The 21,498-nt window shown below is 41.7% G+C and overlaps 1 protein-coding gene across 3 annotated transcripts in view; it reads right to left on the bottom strand.

Annotated features, from left to right (window-relative positions):
• C2H1orf94 (chromosome 2 C1orf94 homolog) overlaps nucleotides 1–21,498 on the bottom strand; it is a 282,773-nt gene that overhangs the window by 232,444 nt on the left and 28,831 nt on the right. For 2 of the 3 annotated variants that reach the window (XM_056557009.1, XM_056557011.1), the window contains exon 1: nucleotides 1,878–2,322. In XM_056557009.1, the coding sequence (XP_056412984.1) occupies nucleotides 1,878–2,313 (436 nt within the window). In that variant the 5' untranslated portion in view covers nucleotides 2,314–2,322. The other variant, XM_056557010.1, reaches the window with a different exon arrangement.

Below are 21,498 nucleotides of genomic sequence, written 5' to 3'. Positions count from 1 at the left end.
GCCCTTTAAATCGCAGAGACCCGCCGCGCGCGCGCCCTAGGGAGCGGGGCCGCGCGCGCCGGGACAGGACCGACGGAGAGCGAGTCAGGTACGGGAGCCGGGGTGCGCATCGCGAGCGGGCGCAACCCGCATCGCGAATCGCATCCCGGCTGGAGGCAGTATCGCAGCGCACCCGGTCAGTGGATCTGACCGGGGCGCTGCGGGAGCGAGAGTGTAGTAAGCGCTCCGGGGAGGAGCAGGGACCCGGAGCGCTCGGCATAACAGTAGAATTAGTGATGCAAAAATTAAGCCATTATATATAATTTTAGGTGAAAATTTTTAAGAGTTATGATTTTTTAAAGTTAAGGAGGAAAAATTGAAAATGAAAAAACGGAAAAAGCCCGGGTCCTTAAGGGGTTAAACACCTCTCTTGTGTCTGTGTTGAAAACATGGCTAAAGTGCTGTTAAAACAGATCAACAATGGTTAAAAAAGCAATGTGTAAATATAGACTAAATACTAAACATCTTTAAAGACACCTCGATTGTGGTTATAGGTCAAATAATGTTCTCCTAATTGCAATATTTCACTCAAAACAATGCATCAATATTGCATATAATGTGAACTGGCATCAACTCACTTAGGAGTCTCAGTAGTTCAACTAGCAGCCAGCAGCCTGATTAGATTGGTACAATTAGGTGAACTGCAGCAATGAAACTCCAGCCCCTCTCTATGCAAAGTCAAAGATTTAATTGTAAATGTAGAAAGCATTAGGAAATGATTTAATTGGGGAAAATAGGAATTAAATTGGCTGAAAACCCATCCTGCCACATCACTTACAGGTAAGCACATGGGAAACCCAAGAACCTTTACATTATTCTCTAATAAGTTTATTAAGATTATTCTATATTTTTATTTTTTTTTAAATGGGCTAGTATGATCTTACAAAAGCAAAAAAAAAAACACATGGTTACTTTATTTCTAAGATCCCACTGCTGCCATTCTGATGAGGCCCAGACCGCTATTGCTCTCTGCTTCTTGGTTATATCTTGACAAAAAGGAAATGCCTGCTCAGTCAATCACTGGTAACAGAGTAACCCACTTCTGCCAGTTTTTGGATATGCAGACATTTCTGGCATGTTGGGATATCACCAAAATGTTATGAGTACCAGGGCCCTTACCACCATGAGACTGGCAGTAGCATTAAAGCAAGTGAATTTCCCTTATTTATGTTTTTATATATTTATTTAAAGGAAAATGGTCAAGCGTTCACCCACACTAAATCCAATATACCGGGTTGTAGTGCGGGTGAATAGGAGACAGGTGCGGGCTCTCTGACTAACATACATACCTGCAGTCCGACACTCAGTCCCTCTGAGGATCGGCTTCTTTTTGCGCTGAATTGCGCGCTGGAGGCAGGCCCGCCAGCTGGATTTAAATATTCATGGTCGCTGGTCACGGGAGCGATTGTGCCTACTGAGTGCTCACGTGACCAGCAACCATGAATATTCAGTTCCAATCGGCGGCAAAGATGAAAGGTTACACAGGCAGTCAGTAACCCATATTGGACACTGTCACCATCTTGGTAGGACATTACTGCATTGCAGTTATGGCAGATTTTTACTTGCATATTTACTTCACTTTCTTCCGAGCTGCTGACTAATTATTAGTATTTAACTATTACAAAGTAAATACTGTACAGATTTTTGTTACTTTTTGTGCAATGTATTTGAAGTATTTCTAAGAAAAGCTATTGATTTTTCATCAACACTACCTAGGGTCAGATATTGAAGGTTTATAGTCTAGCTGTGGGAGCCTTCAGAAAATACTTATTTAAGTGCACTGCCATGGAAAGCAAAGACTACTGAATGACTATCTGATGCTGAAAATTACTTGTTACCTGAATGATGATAGCCCTTGGCACATAACTTGGCAAAGACTTTATGTTGGTTTTTATCATCTTTTGATGCAGTTTTACATGTGCTGCCTTCCTTGCTACAAACGGTGAAGATATTCTTCCTGCGATTTTCCACCACCTTTATTTTTGTTTTAGCAATTGTGGTATTATTGGTATAAGTTGACTTTTTTGGGAATTGTGCTAGCAACTTACGGGCTTCCATTTTGGTGTACTCAATGTAACAGGTATCTTCTTTGTCTAATAAGCTTAACCTTCTCACTTGAGAACTTGACCTGTCTTGAATGTAGCACTTTTTGGCCTTTAGGGGTAAATTCTTGTTTGAATTGCCTTTGGCCAGTACAGATTTAATGGCGTTCTCTATTTTTAAAGCTTCAGCTCTTTCATCTATAGCTTGTCTATCACATTCTTTGATGCTCATATGACTAAAACACTCACTTAGATTCTCGATGAACAAGTTCATGTACTCCTGTTGAACCATATAAGAGATATCATCATCCGTGCTTCTCCCATGTTCAGACCTAATACAGAAAAATAATAGTTAGCTATTATTAGCAAATTATTCATTTAGCCACTATGACTACAATATGTTTAACAATTTCTTTATGGTCATTACTGTTGTAGGATTTAACCCCTCCAATGACTACATCTGCATCTGTTCTCCCCATGTTAATATGGGTTCCCCTGGGGACTACTATTTCTTTCATGTATTAAACACATGTGAGAAATATACATATATGTACTGTTTTAGAGATATACACTATTAATCCTCTAAGTGCCTGCTTTGTTTTGATAACCTGTTGTCCTTGGTTATAAACTCCTTATGGCATTTACCAAGAAGGAGTCACACAAGTTCAGTTTAACTTCAAATTCCTGGTTTGTCCTGGAAGTATGGGCAGCTTGCCTTCCCTGTGCATATGTAAGCATGGAGGATTGTGGGTGCAAAATAGTATGGCCACAGTTTTGAATGGGAACCAGGGAGTGATCAGATCAATGGGGGAAAGAATAGTACAGTAATGTAAGTTATTTACCTAAAAAACAACACATTTGTACTACTTTACATTATGGATGTTGTCATTATCTATTTGCATCTGATTATACCAACTCACAGGGAAAACCCCTTTAGTTGGCTCCCTACGAAACTGTTTTCAGTCTGGATGTGTCTAAAATAGCCAGTACAAGGAAGACAAGTGAGGCTTAGCATGCATAATAAAGTTAAAAAAATGGATGCTCTATTTAAACATAGTTACAATGTTAGCCCACTGACCCATACCCAACCAATGGTAAGTCTAAGGTGGATGGACCAACATTTTAACTATGTTTAAACTTTGCTTAAAAAAAATATTGAATGTGTTAGGCAGCCTTAAAGGAGATATGCAGCAGAAAAGTTTTATATTTCCCTGTGCCCGGGCTTCAAAAACAACAACAACAAAAAAAGCTTTAGCTCACCTTCCTACGTTTCCCCATTGCTCCGGTATCGGCATCCCGTTCCTCCAGCGCTGCTCGGCTCCATGCTTCTTAGGCTCGAAACATCACACTGCAGTCAGCGTATGTCCTACCTCTGCCAGTGATAAGCTGAGCGCACTGTCATGTAAGGAGCCTGGGCCCCGCCCTCTTCCTGCTGCCCGGGTTCCTTACATGACAGTATGCTCAGCCTATTACTGGCCGAGGCAGGACATTGCTGCGGCTGGCGATATGCTGACCGCAGTGTGACGTTTCGAGCCTAAGAAGCATGGAGCTGAGCAGTGCCGGAGGAACAGGGCACCGAAACCGGAGCAAAGGGGGAATGTAGGAAGGTGAGCTAAAGTTTTTGTTTTGTTTTGTTTTTGCAGCCCAGGCACAGGTAAACATAAAACTTTTCCATTGCATATCTTTAAGGTAGTGGCTCCTTGCCACTGCAGATTCACATTGCTGAGCCTATGCCTGGACCTGGAAAAAGTTAGAGACCAGAAGAAGCGCCCTAACAACAGGAAATGGTCGTCATCTCCTGAACACCCTGTACACATAATTCCCCTGCTGTCGGCAGTACCCGCAATGAGAGGTATGTTTTAATAATCTAATAAGATTATTGCTGCAATTTTGATGGTGAGTGCCACAATCTATTCCTTATCTTTAGTAGCTGTGATTCGCCTGCACCTATAGCTTGAATAGGAGCATGCAATTTAATTAGAGCAGTCCTGGAGACACACTCTGCAAAAAGTCGGCTTATTTTTGCCTCTTAGCCGACCGGGGCGAAAATGAGCCGACCGGAGTCACTATCTGACTCTGGTCGGCTAATTCAAATGAATGAGATGGGAGCCTGGTCTCACTGGGATACGGGAGCACCTGGTTTTCCCATCTCCCAGCCAGATCTGGTCCCTGTATGTAACAAACGTAATGTGAATGCTGCCTTAGCTACACTGGCATATTACTGCAGATGTATACTGGAAAGAACAAAAAAAAAAAAGGCTTACGCCAATGTCCTAGTGTCTCTTTTATAGGTTTTTTTTTCCAAGCGAATGGATAGATGTCTAACTGCTCACCTTAAGAGTTTAGAAACATATGCATATCGCCCTTATATATAGTGTGAAGGTTGAGGTGTAGACTTCTGCTCTGTCGTAGGATTACAGGGGAAGAGAACCAAACCTGCCATATGAAATTGGCCACCATGTTACTGCAGAGGCACTGAGCCTTCAGAGACAAGCAAAAATGTCTATTGCACATGTTTCAATTCAAAGTTGTAGGAGTATTTCTGATTTATAACCCCGATTATATAAGTAAAACAAAACACGGAGCAAGCATATACAATATTATTGGAAGTCACACGTAAGGAGAATTATTTAAATGACTCTTTTGATGTAAATCTACAATATAGCCTTTATCAAATGCAAAAGAGGAAAATAAATGACTGTATTACATGTAGGGAAGCAACAAGGTTGTTTGAGGAAAAGGTAATATCAGTGCAATGCCAAGCAAACAATTAAAGGAAAACTGTCAGCTTGCTCCCTCCGCACTAATCAGCAGTACTGGCTGGTAGTGCGGGGGATGCTGATCAGTTTGATGCTTACCGTGCCCGGATCCGCCGCGCCGTTCGGCCCTAATATTCTATTTTCGGGATATGCTACTGAGGTGCCAACTGGCACTCTGACGTCAGTGTTGCTGGCCGCAGCGCCGCCCAGCTCATCAATATTCTGCCTCTCCCTCTACTCCCCGGTCTGTAATGAAGAGAGAGGGGAGGAATATTGATGAGCTGGGCGGCACTGCGGCGCTGCGGCCAGCGGTGAAGACGTCAGAGTGCCAGTTAGCCCGGCGGGTGCAAGTTAGCACCTCATTAGCATATACCAAAAATCGAAGATTACGGCCGAACAGTACGGCGGATCCGGGCAGATAAGCATCAAACTGATCAACATCCCCTGCACTACCAGCAGGTACTGCTGGTTAGTGCGAGGGGAGCATGCTGACAGTTTTCCTTTAATCTCTACCTGAAAGGGTGTTTTGTGAGACTGGAAAGTCTAATAAAATGTTAAAATATAAGCTATTTCCATAATCTTTTGGAGAATCTATCTAAGTAAGAACATGCTAGTGAACCCACCAGCACCCACTTGGGGCCATAATTAGTCTGCACTATATGTAAACTAATGAATCCCGCTACGCTGATTGGCCTGGAACAATCACCTGATTCACTCCATGGCACCTGTTCTGTTAAGGAATGATAGCCAATTATCCATGTGAGATTTAGTGTTTACTAGTTACATAGCTCTTTAATTTTCTATTCTTGTTTTGTTCTATAAAACATAATATTTATAGTTAAATCCAGGCATTAACATTTCCTGAATCTAAACATCCAAAAATGCTTATCTTCTATCTGGAGAATAATGTAGTATTACACCACCTGCTGTTTCTTTTCAATAGCTTTACAGTGTCTACTTCAGTAAGTGTTGAGGTAGACATACGGTACATCTTATTCTTACTTCTCTCTATTCCCCACCAGGTATGTGGAGGGATCACCGGTGTGGTGAGACAGATACCTCTGAAGCCGAATAGTTTTCTATGGGTTGCAGTTGTGCTTGCTTAGCCTCCCCTCTCAGACGACCAAAACATAAGTCTGTTAGGTTATATGCCAACCTTATATATAAAAAGAGATTCCCAGGTATAACAAATTATAGAAAAAAAGGGGGAAGTGCCTAAAACGGCTATTAATTGGTATACATTAACATCCACCACAAATATAAGGAAGTGTACCATGTCCAGGAGTGGAAAAATACTACAATATCATATTAGCATACGGAATTTACCCACATTAATCAGCAGAATGCCAGTATGTTCACAATATGATCACTATCCGCCAAGTAATCGCAGGATAACCAACATGGGCCACTTCAGACACTAGAAGTTATGTATAGTCATACTATCCACTAGTGTTGAGCGGCATAGGCCATATTCGAATTCGCGAATATTCGCGAATATATGGACGAATATTCGTCATATATTCGCGAATATTCGCATATTCGTTATATTCCCGTTTTATTTTCGCATATGCGAAAGTTCGCGTATGCGAAAATTAACACATGTGAAAATTCGCATATGCGAAAATGCGCATATGCGAAAATTAACATACACTAATTTTCGCATATACGAATTTTCGCGCGCCAGTCTCACACAGTAGTATTAGAGCCTTCTTTACACCACACAAGCTGGAAGCAGAGAGGGATGATCACTGTGATGTGTACTGTGAAGAAAAAAAAAAAAAAAAAAAATGAAAATTCGTAATTACGAATATATAGCGCTATATTCGCGAAATTCGCGAATTCGCGAATATGCGATATTCGCGAATAATATTCGAATTGCGAATATTCGCGAGCAACACTACTATCCACACATCATAGATTATCAAATCGCACAGGTACAGGGAAGTTATCTGACACTGTTCCTAACACAGGTTTCTGTCCCTAGGTGAATGATATGATATTATTTATGCAACAAGAATCCTATTTGTATGAAAAACAAATATATCCAATACTGAATAGACATGTGGAGAAGTGATCATTAAATATACTGAAATCCGAATGCAAGATGAATAATCTGTCCCAGAGATCATCAAGTAAGCAGAAAAACATATACCGTATTTATCGAGGTATACCACGCACCGGCCTATAATATGCACCCTCATTTTACCAAGGATATTTGGGTAAAATAAGTTTTTTACACAAATATCCATGGTAAAATGAGGGTACGTGTGTGCGCGTGTATACCCCGATATACCCCCAGGAAAGGCAGGGGGAGAGAGGCCGTCACTGCCCGCTTCTCTCCCCCTGCCTTTCCTGGGGTCTAGAGCGCTGCTGTCGGCCCTTCTCACCCCCTGGTTATCGGCGCCGCTGCCCGTTCTGTCCCCCTGACTATCGGTGCCGGCGCCGACAGCCAGGGGGAGAGAAGGGGCAGCGGCACCCATTGCCGGCGCCGCTGTCCCGTTGCCTCCCCCTATCCCCGGTGGCATAATTACCTGAGTCGGGTCCGCGCTGCTCCAGGCCTCCGTCGTGCGTCCCCTGCGTCGTTGCTATGCATGGCGCGGCGCACTGACGTCATGCGCCGCGCCGTTCAGCGCATAGCAACGATGCCGGGGACCCGACCAAGGTAATTATGCCACCGGGGATGGGGGGAGGCAACGGGGCAGCGGCGCCGGCAATGGGTGCCGCTGCCCTTTCTCTCCCCTGGCTGTCGGCGCCGCTTCTCTCCCCCTGGCTATCGGCGCCGGCACCGGTAGTCAGGGGGACAGAACGGGCAGCGGCGCCGATAACCAGGGGGTGAGAAGGGCCGACAGCAGCGCTCTAGACCCCAGGAAAGGCAGGGGGAGAGAAGCGGGCAGCGATGGCCTCTCTCCCCCTGCCTTTCCTGGGGGTGTATCGGCGTATAACACGCACACAGACTTTAGGCTAAAAATTTTAGCCTAAAAAGTGCGTGTTATACGCCGATAAATACGGTACATGATGGTACCTGAATCTTGGAGTAAGATTTAAGTTCATACGGACCCGTATCCGCTATTTAAATAGACGGTACAATTCAATAGGACATTGCATGAGGCTATTGGTTACTAATGTTGCTCGCGAATATTCGCAATGCAAATTTTATTCACGAATATCGCATATTCGTGAATTCGCGAATATTCGCGAATATAGCACTATATATTCGAAATGGCGAATATTGTTTTTTGTTTTTTTTTCACAGTAAACATCACAGTGATCATCCCTCTCTGCTTTCAGCTTGTGTGGTGTAAAGAAGGCTCTAATACTACTGTGTGAGACTGGCGTACAAATTTTCGCATAAGTGAATTTTCGCTTATGTTAATTTTTGCGTATGATAATTTTTGCATATGCTTATTTTCGCATATGCGAATTTTCGCTTATGCTAATTTTCACATATGCTAATTTCCGCATATGTGAAAATAAAACGCGAATATGACGAAAATGCGAATTTAGCGAATATATGACGAATATTCGTCCATATATTCGCGAATATTCGCGAATTCGAATATGGCCTATGCCGCTCAACACTATTGGTTACCTGAAAACAGCAAACGCAGACTAAGTATACAAGCTATACATCCCCAGTCAGTGAGTAATTCCCAGTCCCCGTAGTACGGTACTCACGTTCCGCCAGTATGTCAATATCCCATCTCACAGTCCTGCAGTGGCAGGACACAGGGTGAAGTATTCCCGGGATGGCGCGCTGTTTGCACGCCGGCATCCGGCTAAAGTAGCACGCCAGCATCTGGGATACTCCCAGTCCACCAACTCATGATATAAGAGGGGGCGGAGCCTAATAATGCATCAGGTGGCACTCAATTCTAACATGAATGGCAGGTAGGCGGGTACTGAATATTATATAGATATGTCCATGCGTGCAGTAATTTTGGTAAACTGAGTCAGCGAACCAAAAAGAGGAGTGAGCCATTTCATGACCTGTATGCGTAGTATTGTTTACATGCTATTAACCCCTACAGTGTCTCATCGTGGATCAGTTTACAGTAACCCCCCGACATGTGATGGCCCGACATATGATCAAATCGACATACGATGGCCTCTCAGAGGCCATCGCATGTCGATGTCAGCATCGACATACAATGCTTTTATATGTCGGGGCCTTCGCATTAACTGCAATCCGACAGCACAAAATGCTTAAGCTGCTGTCGGCTCAGCAACGTAATAACGTCATCAGAAAGCGAGGCCCGGACACTGGAGAAGATGCGGAAGAATCCAGAGGATCCCGAAAAAGACGCCGGAGTAGGGGGACAGCATCGGGAGCCCCTGGGACAGCATCAGGAGCGGTGAGGACGCGGTGAGTATTAAATGCACTTTTTACATTGCACGAATCCCTCAACATACGATGGATTCGACAAACGATGGGTCGTTTGGAATGAATTACCATCGTATGTTGAGGGACCACTGTACTAACTTATGGACTGATGGTGATGACGGCTAAAAATAGTCATTGTGCCATGTCCACAGTGCATAATACAATGGCACGTGATGAGTCACTGAAGGGGTTAATAGCAGTATACATTCTATTACATGCTATTAACCCCTTCAGTGCCTCATCACGTATTATTGTATTATGCACTGTCGATACGGCACAATTAATATTTTTAGCCATCATCACCATCAGTCCATAAGTTAGTAAACTGATCCAATAAACCTATTTCAAGGTTATAGCTAAAAATATGACCTAATACTTCGGCCAGATTTAAATATGTAGCATCACATCTATATCAGATGCAACATTCGCTCTAGTGGAATGTGGTTGTCAACACATATAGGACAACTGTACAAGTGAGGAATTTAACCAAAATAAAGCATGTGCCTGCCGAAATCAGACAACATATCCCATAACATAATAGGTGTGCCTGTATCTGCTCTAAAATCCTTGTTGGATCCAGTAATTAAAAGTGGGCACTGCAGGGAATGGCAGAGTTTAAAGGGGTATTCCAGGCAAAAACTTTTTTATATATATCAACTGGCTCCGGAAAGTTAAACAGATTTGTAAATTACTTCTATTAAAAAATCTTAATCCTTCCAATAGTTATTAGCTTCTGAAGTTTTCTGTCTAACTGCTCATTGATGATGTCATGTCACGGGAGTTGTGCATGATGGGAAAATATCCCCATAGGAACTGCACAGCTCCCGGGACGTGAGTCATCAGAGAGCAGTTAGACAGAAAACAACAACTCAACTTCAGAAGCTAATAACTATTGGAAGGATTAAGATTTTTTAATCGAAGTAATTTACAAATCTGTTTAACTTTCCGGAGCCAGTTGATATATAAAAAAAAGTTTTCGCCTGACATACCCCTTTAATAACAATAGGAGGACTACTTACTGTATTGTATGGGTATGGCTACATATGTGGCTATTTGTTACAATTTTAATGGGTAGGGAGGGAACCAGTTGGGACCATCCAATTGGGGAAAGGATATAAATAACAGGGGGCCTCGGTGTCTATTTGGCCCTAACAATGCTCTATTTAGAATTACCTCAACCTGCACGGCAGGGACACCCTTACCATACCATTTTACTGGAATCTCCTGATGCTCCCTAGTTCACCCTAGTTATGAGTAGTGTTGCTCGCGAATATTCGCAATGCAAATTTTATTTGTGAATATTGCATATTCATGAATTTGCGAATATTCGCAAATATAGCACTATATATTCGTAATTACGAATATTCGTTTTTTTTTTTTTCACAGTACACATCACAGTGATCACCCCTCTCTGCTTCCAGCTTGTGTGGTGTAAAGAAGGCTCTAATACTACTGTGTGAGACTGGCGTGCGAATTTTTGCATATGCTAATTTTTGTATATGCTAATTTTTGCATATGTTAATTTTCGCAAACGCGAATTTTTGCATATGCAAAAATAAAACGACAATATTATGAATATGCGAATTTAGCGAATATATGACGAATATTCGTCCATATATTCGCGAATATTCATGAATTCAAATATGGCCTTTGCCGCTCAACACTAGTTATGAGTGTATGTTAGCTCAATGGGACTGACTACAGCCCGTCTTATATAAGACCAAATACCCTCAAACTGGCCGCTCCTTTATGCCTCGGCACCATATGCAGTAAAAAAAAAATGAATGAACTATTTAGCAGTTTATTAGGCATCAACTGCCTCTAGCATTAAATGAAAGGGGCAAAAGTAAGTTTCTCATTCAGGCCCCTTGGGGCCATCACCTGAAGTTCAAAAATCCATCTGCATTCTTTTTGTTGTAAGACTTTATCATAGTCCCCACCCCGTGGGGATCATGGTACTTTTTCAATGCCTGATTTGTGTGACATCACCACGGTGCACCTGGTGGACATGGTTAGCTATTGGCATATCCTGTCCATTCCTTATATCCCCCAGGTGCTCGAGGATCAGTTTCTGAAAGTCTCAGAATGTTTTACTTACATATAACATTTTGCAGAAACAGATAGCCCCTGTGGTACTACAGTTAATAAAACTTTTCCGTGTATATATTTTTTGCCAGAATTAGGGTCCTCAAATACATTTGCTCTTTTTATACTGCCACCCAGAGTCTGCACGGGTATGATGAAACAGGTTAAGCATTCTGTAACCAAGTTGTACGTGGGGGCGCAGTGCCCAGGTGGCTATGTACAAGTGAGTCACCAAGGCTGTGTCCCCTCCTAAATGTAACAGCTGGATATTCATCTACCACATCCTCTAAGTCGGGATCAAGAACCAGAACACTCAAATGTCTAGTGAATATTTCTCTGATGTGGCTGGATGCGGAATCAAAAGTCCCAATAACCCTCATAGGTTGTGGGGTAGAGTCCCATTTCTCGGGTACTAATAATTGGTCCCTCCTTTGGCCCTTTGCAAATTGAAATGCTGACCTCAGGGTGTAATCCGAGTACCCTCTCTCTTTAAAACGGGCCCATAGGTCCCTTGGCTGATCAATAAAATCCGCCATCTCCGAACAGTTCCTCCTGAGACGGAGATACTGCCCCTTTGGGATCCCTCGTTTTAGGGGATCTGGGTGGCAGCTCTCCCATCTCAGGAGGCTGTTTGTTGAGGTTTTTTTGCAGAAGACGTTGGTCATGATACCCCCTTGTCCATCTTTAGAGATATAAACATCCAAAAAAAGCAATCCTACCAGACTTGTTTCAAAAGTGAAGACTAAGCCAATGTTGTTACCATTCAGTAGTTTGACATATTTCTCAAACTCTTTTTGTGTGCCTGTCCACAGGATGAAAATATCATCTACATACTTTGACCACATAATAGTGTGTTTTGAGAGGTATTCCTTCTGATCTGTGAAGGCCGTGGTTGCCTCCCACCAGCCCATGAGCAAGTTGGCATAGCTGGGGGCACAGGGGCTCCCCATAGCTGTGCCCCTTAGCTGTTGGAAGAACCGCCCATTAAACAGAAAGTGGCAAGACACCGGGTGAGGTATTCCCGGGATGGCGCGCAGTTTGCACACCGTTGTCCGGCTAACGTAGCTCGTCAGCTTCCAGGATGCTCCCAGTCCACCCACTCATGACACAAGAGGGGGAGGAGCCTAATAATATGTCAGATGATGCTCGATTTTAACATGAATGGCTGGTAGGTGGGTACTGAATACTATAGAGATATATCTATGCGTGCAGTATTTTTGGCTGCGGTAAACTGAGTTAGTGAACCAAAAAGAGGAGTGAGCCATTTCATGTGTAGTATGGTATACATGCTTTTACATGCTATTAACCCCTTCAGTGCCTCATCGCGGATCAGTTTACTAACTTATGGACTGATGGTGATGACGGCTAAAAATAGTCATTACACAATGTCCACAGTGCATAATACAATGGTACACAATGGATGAGGCACTGAAGGGGTTAATAGCATGTATACCATACTGCGCATACAGGTCATACAGGTCATAAAATGGCTCACTCCTCTTTTTGGTTTGCTGACTTAGTTTACCACAGCCAAATATACTGCACGCGTAGATATATCTCTATAGTATTCAGTACCCGCCTGCCAGCCATTCATGTTAAAATCGAGTGTCATCTGACTCATTATTAGGCCCTGCCCCCTCTTGCATCATGAGTGGGTGGAACGGGACCATCCCAAAAGCTGACGGGCTACTTTAGCCGGATGCCTGCCTGCAAACAGCGTGCCATCCCTGGAATACCTCACCCGGTGTCCTGCCACTGCAGGACTGTGAGATAGGATATTGACATCCTGGCGGGAACGTTAGTACCCTACTACGGGGACCGAGAATTACTCACTGACTGGGGATGTATAGCTTGTATACTTAGTCAGTGTTTGCTGTTTCAGGTAACGACTATCTTTATGGAATGTCCTATTGAATTGTACCATCTATGTAAGTAGCTGATACAGTTCCGTATGAACTTAAACCTTACTCCAGGATTCAGGTACCATCATGTATGTTTTTCTGCTTACTTTCTAGGTCAGCGATCTCTGGGACAGACTATTTATCTTGCATGCGGATTTCAGTATATTTAATGATCACTTCTCCACATGTCTATTCAGCATTGGATACATTTGTTTTTCATACAAACAGGATTCTTGTTGCATAAATAATATCATACTGTGTGTTCATATAGTTCCCCTGTGGACATCCCGGTGTGCATTTAATTACACCTAGGGACAGAAACATGCATTGGGAACAGTGTCAGGTGACTTACCTGTACTTTTGCAATTTGATAATCTATGATGTGTAGATGGTATAACTATGCATAACTTCTGGTGGCCCATGTTGCTTATCCTGCGGTTGCTCTGCGGATAGTGATCATATTGTGAACATATTGGCATTCTGCTGATTACTATGTGGCTAAATCCCATATGCTAATATGATATTTTAGTATTTTTTCACTCCTGAATAGGGTACACTTCCTTATATTTGTGGTGGATTTTAACAAATACCAATAAATAGCTGTGTTTTAGGCACTTCCCCCTTTTTTTTCTATAATTAGCCTCACCTCTTACAAATACTATGGTAGACACAGGTAATCTACTCAAGGTAACTGAAGTGGGGACCTTAAAGAAGATTTATGTGCATTAAATATTGATGGCTTACCTTTAGGATAGGCCATTAGGGTTTGACACCCAGTGACACCTAACACACCCAACAATCAGCTGTTTGGCAGAGCCAATGATTTGGCATATACACAATGAATAGGTTCAGAAGCAGATGGCTACTGTAGTGGTGGCACTAGGTTACTGCTGTGCAACTACTATTAAAGTTAATAGGAGCTCAGCTGCAGTAACCTTGTACCATCTCTACACAATGAACAGAAAAGGGCTATTAGGCTCTTTCATTGTGTTTATGCCATAGCTCTGCCGATCGACAAGGGTGCTGGCAAAATATAAGCTATAATAATCAGGCATTGATGGCCGGATTGGCCATCAAAGTCTGATTATCATAGCTTATATTTTGCCAGCACCCTTGTCGATCCTTGAGGGCAGGTTATCAATGTAAAATGCACAGACAACACTTGTTGTATGTGGGAACAATAAGTTTTTGCAAAGACATTTTTGGTGCTATTAGTCCACAATTGTATTTCAAGTTACCACTGGCTGGGTTCCATATTTTGAAACTTTTTTCATCAACATGAATTAATTTCATAAAGATGTCACTTTTTGGGTACATTTCTTGTTTCCCCAATACATACCTCAGTACCATATGACATACAGTGTATTGTCCCCTTCTAATATCAGGTTGTCGCATGTTATTTAGACTTATAACATCATTAGAAGTTCTTGAGAAACATTTCTCAAAACAAAGTGGCTGGGGAAATCTATAATACTTTGAATGCCTTCAGAACTGTCAAAATACTTTTTCTGTGTAGACAAGCTCCATTTGAGGAATCGATTGGGTCCAAGCTCATGAACTCTAAACTATGATGTCAAGATAAATTCAGGTAAATTGCATTTTTTAAACAACAGATTTTCAATGCTTTTTATTACATCAAATATTTCCACAATTTGTAAGTAATAAGGATAATTTATACATTTGCACTGCCTTTGCACCAGATTGACTTTATTACAAACTTAAAATATTCATACATTTGTCTGCTTATGTGAGAACAAGGTAGAAAAAAAGTAAAAAATCTGAAAATAATACAACTTTTTTTTATTCCTAATGATGAGCTCAGTGCTGGGATTATCCAGACTCTTTTTACCGGACAAATAAAAAAATAAAGAATAAAAGATGCTTGTGACAGCATAGATAAAGTACTTTTTAATATTCATCTCATTAAAAGGAATCTGTTTTTCCCAAGAAATAGACGTAGAATAACAGAAGAACAATACAGAGATTGTAAATAATTAAATGCGCATTTCCTATATGCAGTCATTATAGATCCTCTCTGAGAGCTCACTGCTGATATCAACAGCTCTGACTATGATTCTCGCATTTGATTCCACTTAGAGGTTGACGGGAATGTAAACAGCACTTAAAAAAAATTATTCTGCACAAACTTAAACCACTCATTCCATAAACACTTTTTACACCATTTTAAGATGACAGTTTTTTTTTGTTTCTTGTAATAAAAATAAAATAAATAACATTAATAAATTGTATTAGTTACTAATAAAGTTCAATGATTTTACATAACGTGTACCTTTCAATTTAGAAACATGTTTACATATGAAAAGTTTTGATTGTGGTGGCCTCAGTCCTGAGACTTCACTGTTGAGGAGAAAGAGTAGGGAGAGGTGCGCTGTACCACACCTTACTTTCTGGCTTGTATCGATCTCTGTTTCCACAGACTTATAATTAGGCCACAATACAAAGAGCTTGGGATTAAAGCCCGATACTGCCTACCTCTCCCCACTCATCTTCCTGATCGCTCTGTATCTTGGCATTGTCTCTTGACATGTCAGTTTTTTAAAGTTACAGATAGTCTTTGAATTTCATGAAAATATATCTACATAATTTTAAAAAGGTACTAACATCTTAAAAATAATATTGAGTATTGCTATTATATAACATATGCCCCAGGCAGAACTACAAAAGGGGGGGGCACTGCCTATGGTTAGAGGAGAAAGGATGGCTGCCTAAATTGCATCAAACCCCCCAACAATACTGCTTTGGGCCATGATAACTGTAACAAATGTATGGAGGAGCTGCAAAATAACCTGCTTAGAGAAGGTATGATAGTGCCTTTACTACTGAGAGAGAGAAGTCACATGATTTTTGCAGATCCACAATCCAGAGAGGAGAGCAGCAAGACTGCCGAGAGAATGAGATCTGCTGGGTAAAAAATTGGGGTCTGGTTTGGCATCTGTATTGGTTTAGGTGCCTTGTTCTCTGTATCTAAGGGTTCTTTTTTTGTTTGAGTAAAGTCTGAGTTTTTTTTCCCACAGTGGTAGTAAGGGTCTTAGTTGTTTAGTTAGGCCTCAGGGCTATAATTGAGGCATGTCTAAGGTCTACAGTAAGGGTATGTTCACACTACATAATTCCCGCGGAATTCCATGAATGGAATTATGTGCTGTGAACATAAACATCAGTGTGAATGGGTTTCCGTGAGACCCATTCACACTGCGGAATTTCAGTGGTGGACAATTCCGCTGCTGAAATTGTTCCGCGCAAAGAAAGAACATGTTCATTCTTTGCGCGGAAGTCCGTGAACACTGCATAGCCATCAATGGTGATGGTGCAGTGCCATGTGGTCTTACCACCGAAGTATTGCGGCGGTGGCCACCAGAATGGAATCTCCGCTAGCGGAATTCTGCAAGCAGTGATTGCGTTCATAATCCGTAGTGTGAAAATAACCTAATGCAGAAGGTGGAGAAAAAAATCCCCTGGAAATGGTGTAGTCAACAGCGCTCTCCTCTGGATGCTCAGGAGCTGTTTAGCAAATAACCAGCAGGAAGCGGACTTGATAAAAAAAAAAAAAAAAATTATTAGGTCTACAGTAATGGTTTAGATGGCTTATTTAGGGGATTATGAATAGGGTCTATATTTATGCATGAAGTCCGGTCTGAGATTTAGGACCTATGTTTTTCTAAGCCACCAATAGCAGTCAAATAAAATTAATTTAGCATAGTAACACAGAGGACTAAATACAATTTTAATAAAATAAAAGCAATATGTGCTACAAAATTAAAACGCAAACATATTTACAAAACTGGCATACCTGGAAGGATCCATAGAGAAAACAGAAACTAGGATTCAGTTTGCTGCCCTAGTCCTGGTTTGAATAACCTTGGTTATTACAGAAGGGTTTATTAATATCCCCATGGCACCTACACCCCCCCCCCCATGTTTAGACCACCCCTAGATAGGCTGCTAGTTCTGACCATGTTTGATGATGTGTGCTTTTTTCAGGTTTATGTTGGGCGTAAAGGTCTTTATAGTTCTTCTGCAAAATGTCATCTTTATTTTCTAGATGTACATAATGGGCCTCATTTACTAAGAGTGACAGGTTTTTACTAGTGGGAAATATAGTTTCAGACTTGAGGGATTCCTCTTTATTTACTATAGGGAAAAGTCAGGAACATTTTCTGGCCAACTTTTTCTAGATGGAAATTTTCTGCCATTTACCCACAGGACTTTCTGTGAATTCAATAGTAAATAGGTTGGGTTGTGAAACACGCCCCTTTTGGGGCTGGTCACACCCCCTTTGCAACAGACCACGCCCCATTTTCGAATTTTCACGATGCAATGTTGGGTTTGACGGATTTTCCACACTGGTGCAGACTTGCACAGACATGTCGCAGATACTCTGCGCCAAAATACCCCAACAAAAACTGGTCAGATTCAGCTTAGTAAATGAGGCCCAATTTGCTCTGCTTCGTAAACATAGTCACCTGGGAAGATGCCCATGAACAATACCAGGCTTGGAACAATACCAGGCTCTCTATCTTCACTCTGAAGAAGCTTAGAACACTCAGTTTGAGCTCCATTACCTTTTCAACTAATTGTATACTTGTGATCAGCCCAATTTTCCTACCAGGTGCAGCTTCACAAGACCAATACCATTTAAACTATGACTGATATAAAGGCTTTCAAAGCTACAACTGAACAAACTTCACACCGCTCCAATGATTCCAGATGTTCTCCACCGTTTGAAGGTTAATAAACAACTCTCTATATTATTGTAATGGTTGCCAGAGTCATGTCCTTTCTATCCATATTCATTCTTTGAACAAGTATTTGACAGTGATCAATAGCCTTGACTGCACATGCGTCTTAAACTTACCAACATATCTTGAAACATTGGCAACCAAGAAACACACTGATCAACTACTTGTAACTAAATCTCAACAAAGTGAAAGACAAAATGCTTACTCAGAGACCATCAATAACAATGGTAATTGAACATGGTTGTCCAGCGTCTCAAATTAACATTTCCTTTGTAATTTCTTAAAGACTAGGGTGTGCGGATCTTCAATCATTTGATTATTGTGATGTTTATTTGCTGAAAACATCTTGCTTAGGGAATAAATCAAAGGTGGCTAAATTAGGCATGGGTCATCGTAAGCTGGATATTACCCATAATGTTATTTATGAAGACAAATTAATACGGTTATAATGAATGCAAAACAGATGCTCCATTAGATCTGTCTTTCATCTTCTAACAAATACATGCTTTTCAAATGTAAATCTGTCTGTTTGTGAAGATAGAATGTCTTAAACAAATACTTTCAATTATGTAAAAGAGTCCAACACATTATTTAAGGGGGGGGGGGGGGACCCTTGTAAGTTGCTGCTATGACAATTTGCTTTAAAGCGGTTCTTAAACTCAATTCCTCAGTTCTCCAAATAAAAAGTAGCTATTGATTTATCATGCCTATTGATTTTCTTAAATGATTAGGTTATCTCATAAAGCATATGATTCTTAATGAATACTTTACTCAGCAAACATTGCATGTCTTTTGGCTGTGAAATTTTCTGGCATTATTGTACAGATAAAGCGTTTTATGGCAGTTGGTCTTAGAGGATGATTTTTATATATGCAATTTTAGCATACACTTTTTTCTAAATGGCAAACCAGGGGCTCAGACCATGCAATGACTCTGCAGCATCTGTTTCTTTGTGCCTTAAAAATATGCTTCGAAATATATCATAGATATGTAAGCATAAGGCCAGAGTTAAGCAGTAAATTGAACACATTTTTTGAGCACCTAAGCATCAGGACTCATGCACAAAACCATATTAATCAGCACAAGCTCAACCCATGAGAGTGGATCGAGGCACCTATGAAACACCATCTCTTCTAACACATTAAACACTAACTTTACCAGCAATAAAGAACACCACCCTATTATAAACTACATACTGTCAATCTTTCAAGAGTCCGCTGCTTTAGAGGTACTTGTGTCAACAACACCCACTTTATTTCTTAAAAGTAATCTATATAGTTTTGATCAATATTATACTCATAATATTTATAATTTATATGAATTTATATTTCTAAATGCTGGCCCAAGGCATATCAGACTCAAGGCATTTTATTTCTGAATGTTCACGATCAACTACATATGTCCTGAAGATATCCTGCTCAGCGTGATGCGCTGCATGAGATCGCTGGTGGGACCCGGCTGTCAATCACAGCTGGGGTCCTGCTGAAGCTGCCGACACTGGGATTGTGCCGGCAGCCTTAACCGCATAGATGCCATAAACAGTTCTGATCATGGCATCTATGGGATCGACAGGGGGAGGGGGCTGTACTGTGAAGTCCAGGCTGCATGTCAATGTCACTACATGTCACTCTCAATACATTAAAGAAATATAAAAAATAAAATAAACGCCCCTATATTCTTACCCCCCCTCCCCTATACATAATAGGTAGGGATGAACAAATTGAATCTGACTAATCCAAATTTGTTACAAATTTCAGGAAAAATTTGATTCACAATGAATGTGAATATCAGCACGATTTGATCGCTCCAGGGGACGGGCATCTAAAATGGCGGATCCACATGTGAGGACATGGGGCAAGGAATCCTGGGAAGGCGGGAACAAGGGTTGGTCGGATCACCCTGAATCACATACAGCATGCAGATTATCAGCAGCCAGCCACTCCTGTGATGTCACAGCCCTATATAATCAGCAGCCATCTTGCGGCCAGTCACATCAGCGATCTATTATAGAGAGCGAGGGACAGACTGCATTGTGTTGCACAGAAAAGCATTTTTACAGCAGCAATTCTGCTCAAGCCCAAATCAAGCCTAGAAGCACTGATAGGGAATGAGTGAGGTTGAGAGAGAAAGTGCAATTTTGGGTGTAATACACAGCAACTGTGTGTTTTAGCACTGGTGTGTACAACAACTGAAAAGCTAATAGTAGTTAGCCAGTTAGGGTGAGCAGAGCACTAAAAGCGTATTGTCCTCTAATAAGTAACCTGTGCGTACATCTAAGTGGTGTGCCATTTTGTTCCTGTTAAAGTCTTAAGGGCCTAGATACTGTGAAAGGCCAGACAAAAGTACACACCTACTGGTGTTGTAGACAAATACTGTTTTAAGCATACTGGATCACATTGTCCTCCCCTCATAAGTGTATACCACATACGTACATCTAAGTGGTGTACAATTTTGTTCCTGTTAAAGTCTTAAGGGCTTGGATATTGTAAAAGGCCAGGCAAAAGTACACACCTGCTGGTGTTGTAGACAAATACTGTTTTAAGCGTACTGGAGCACATTGTCCTCCCCTCATAAGTGCAAACCACATACGTACATCTAAGTGGTGTACCCTTTTGTTTCTGTTAAATTGTTAAGGGCCTAGATACTGTGAAAGGCCAGCCAAAAGTACACGCTTGCTGGTGTTGTAGACAAATAATGTTTTAAGAGTACTGGACCGCATTGTCCTCGCCCCATAAGTGCATACCACATTCGTACATCTAAGTGGTGTACCATTTTGTTCTTGTTAAAGTTTTAAGGGCTTGAATACTGTTAAAAGCCAGGCAAAAGAACACACCTGCTGGTGTTGTAGACAAATACTGTTTTAAGCGTACTGGAGCGCATTGTCCTCCTCTCATAAATGCATACCACATAGAAACATCTAAGTGGTGTCCAATTTTGCTCCTGTTAAAGTCTTAAAGGCCTAGATACTGTGAAAGGCCAGCCAAAAGTGTGCAACTGCTGGTGTTGTAGACAAATACTGTTTTTAAGTGTACTGGAGTGTATTTTCCTCCCCTCATAAGTGCATACCACATACATACATCTAAGTGGTGTACTAGTTTGTTCCTGTTAAAGTCTTAAGGGCCTAGATACTGTGAAAGGCCAGCCAAAAGTACACACCTGCTGGTGTTGTAGACAAATACTGTTTTAAGCGTACTAGAACGCATTGTCCTCCCCTCATATATGCACTAAGTATGTCAGGCAGAGAAGTGCCAGGACGTGCACAGAGGAGTGGCAGAGGCCTAAATTCATCAGACAGAGGTTGCTGCAGACTAGGGGCGAGTGGAAGCAGGAGTCGCAGCTATAGGCCTGAGCTCCCTGTATCAACTAGCGGTCGGGTCTTGACCAGCAACCTATCTGCGGTCATTGGTTGGTTAACATGGCCATCCACTTCATCACAAGTGACATCTGACACTCCCAGTCGACAGTTGGTGGCTTCCTCAGACACAACCCTCGGTTGGCATGGCCCGGGAGCAGTCCCTGTCCTCCCATTGCCTC

Source organism: Hyla sarda, chromosome 2, assembly GCF_029499605.1.
Source record: "Hyla sarda isolate aHylSar1 chromosome 2, aHylSar1.hap1, whole genome shotgun sequence".
Lineage (NCBI taxonomy): Eukaryota > Metazoa > Chordata > Amphibia > Anura > Hylidae > Hyla > Hyla sarda.
The sequence above is the reverse complement of the archived record's forward strand: the minus strand, read 5'-3'. Positions and strand labels throughout refer to the sequence as shown.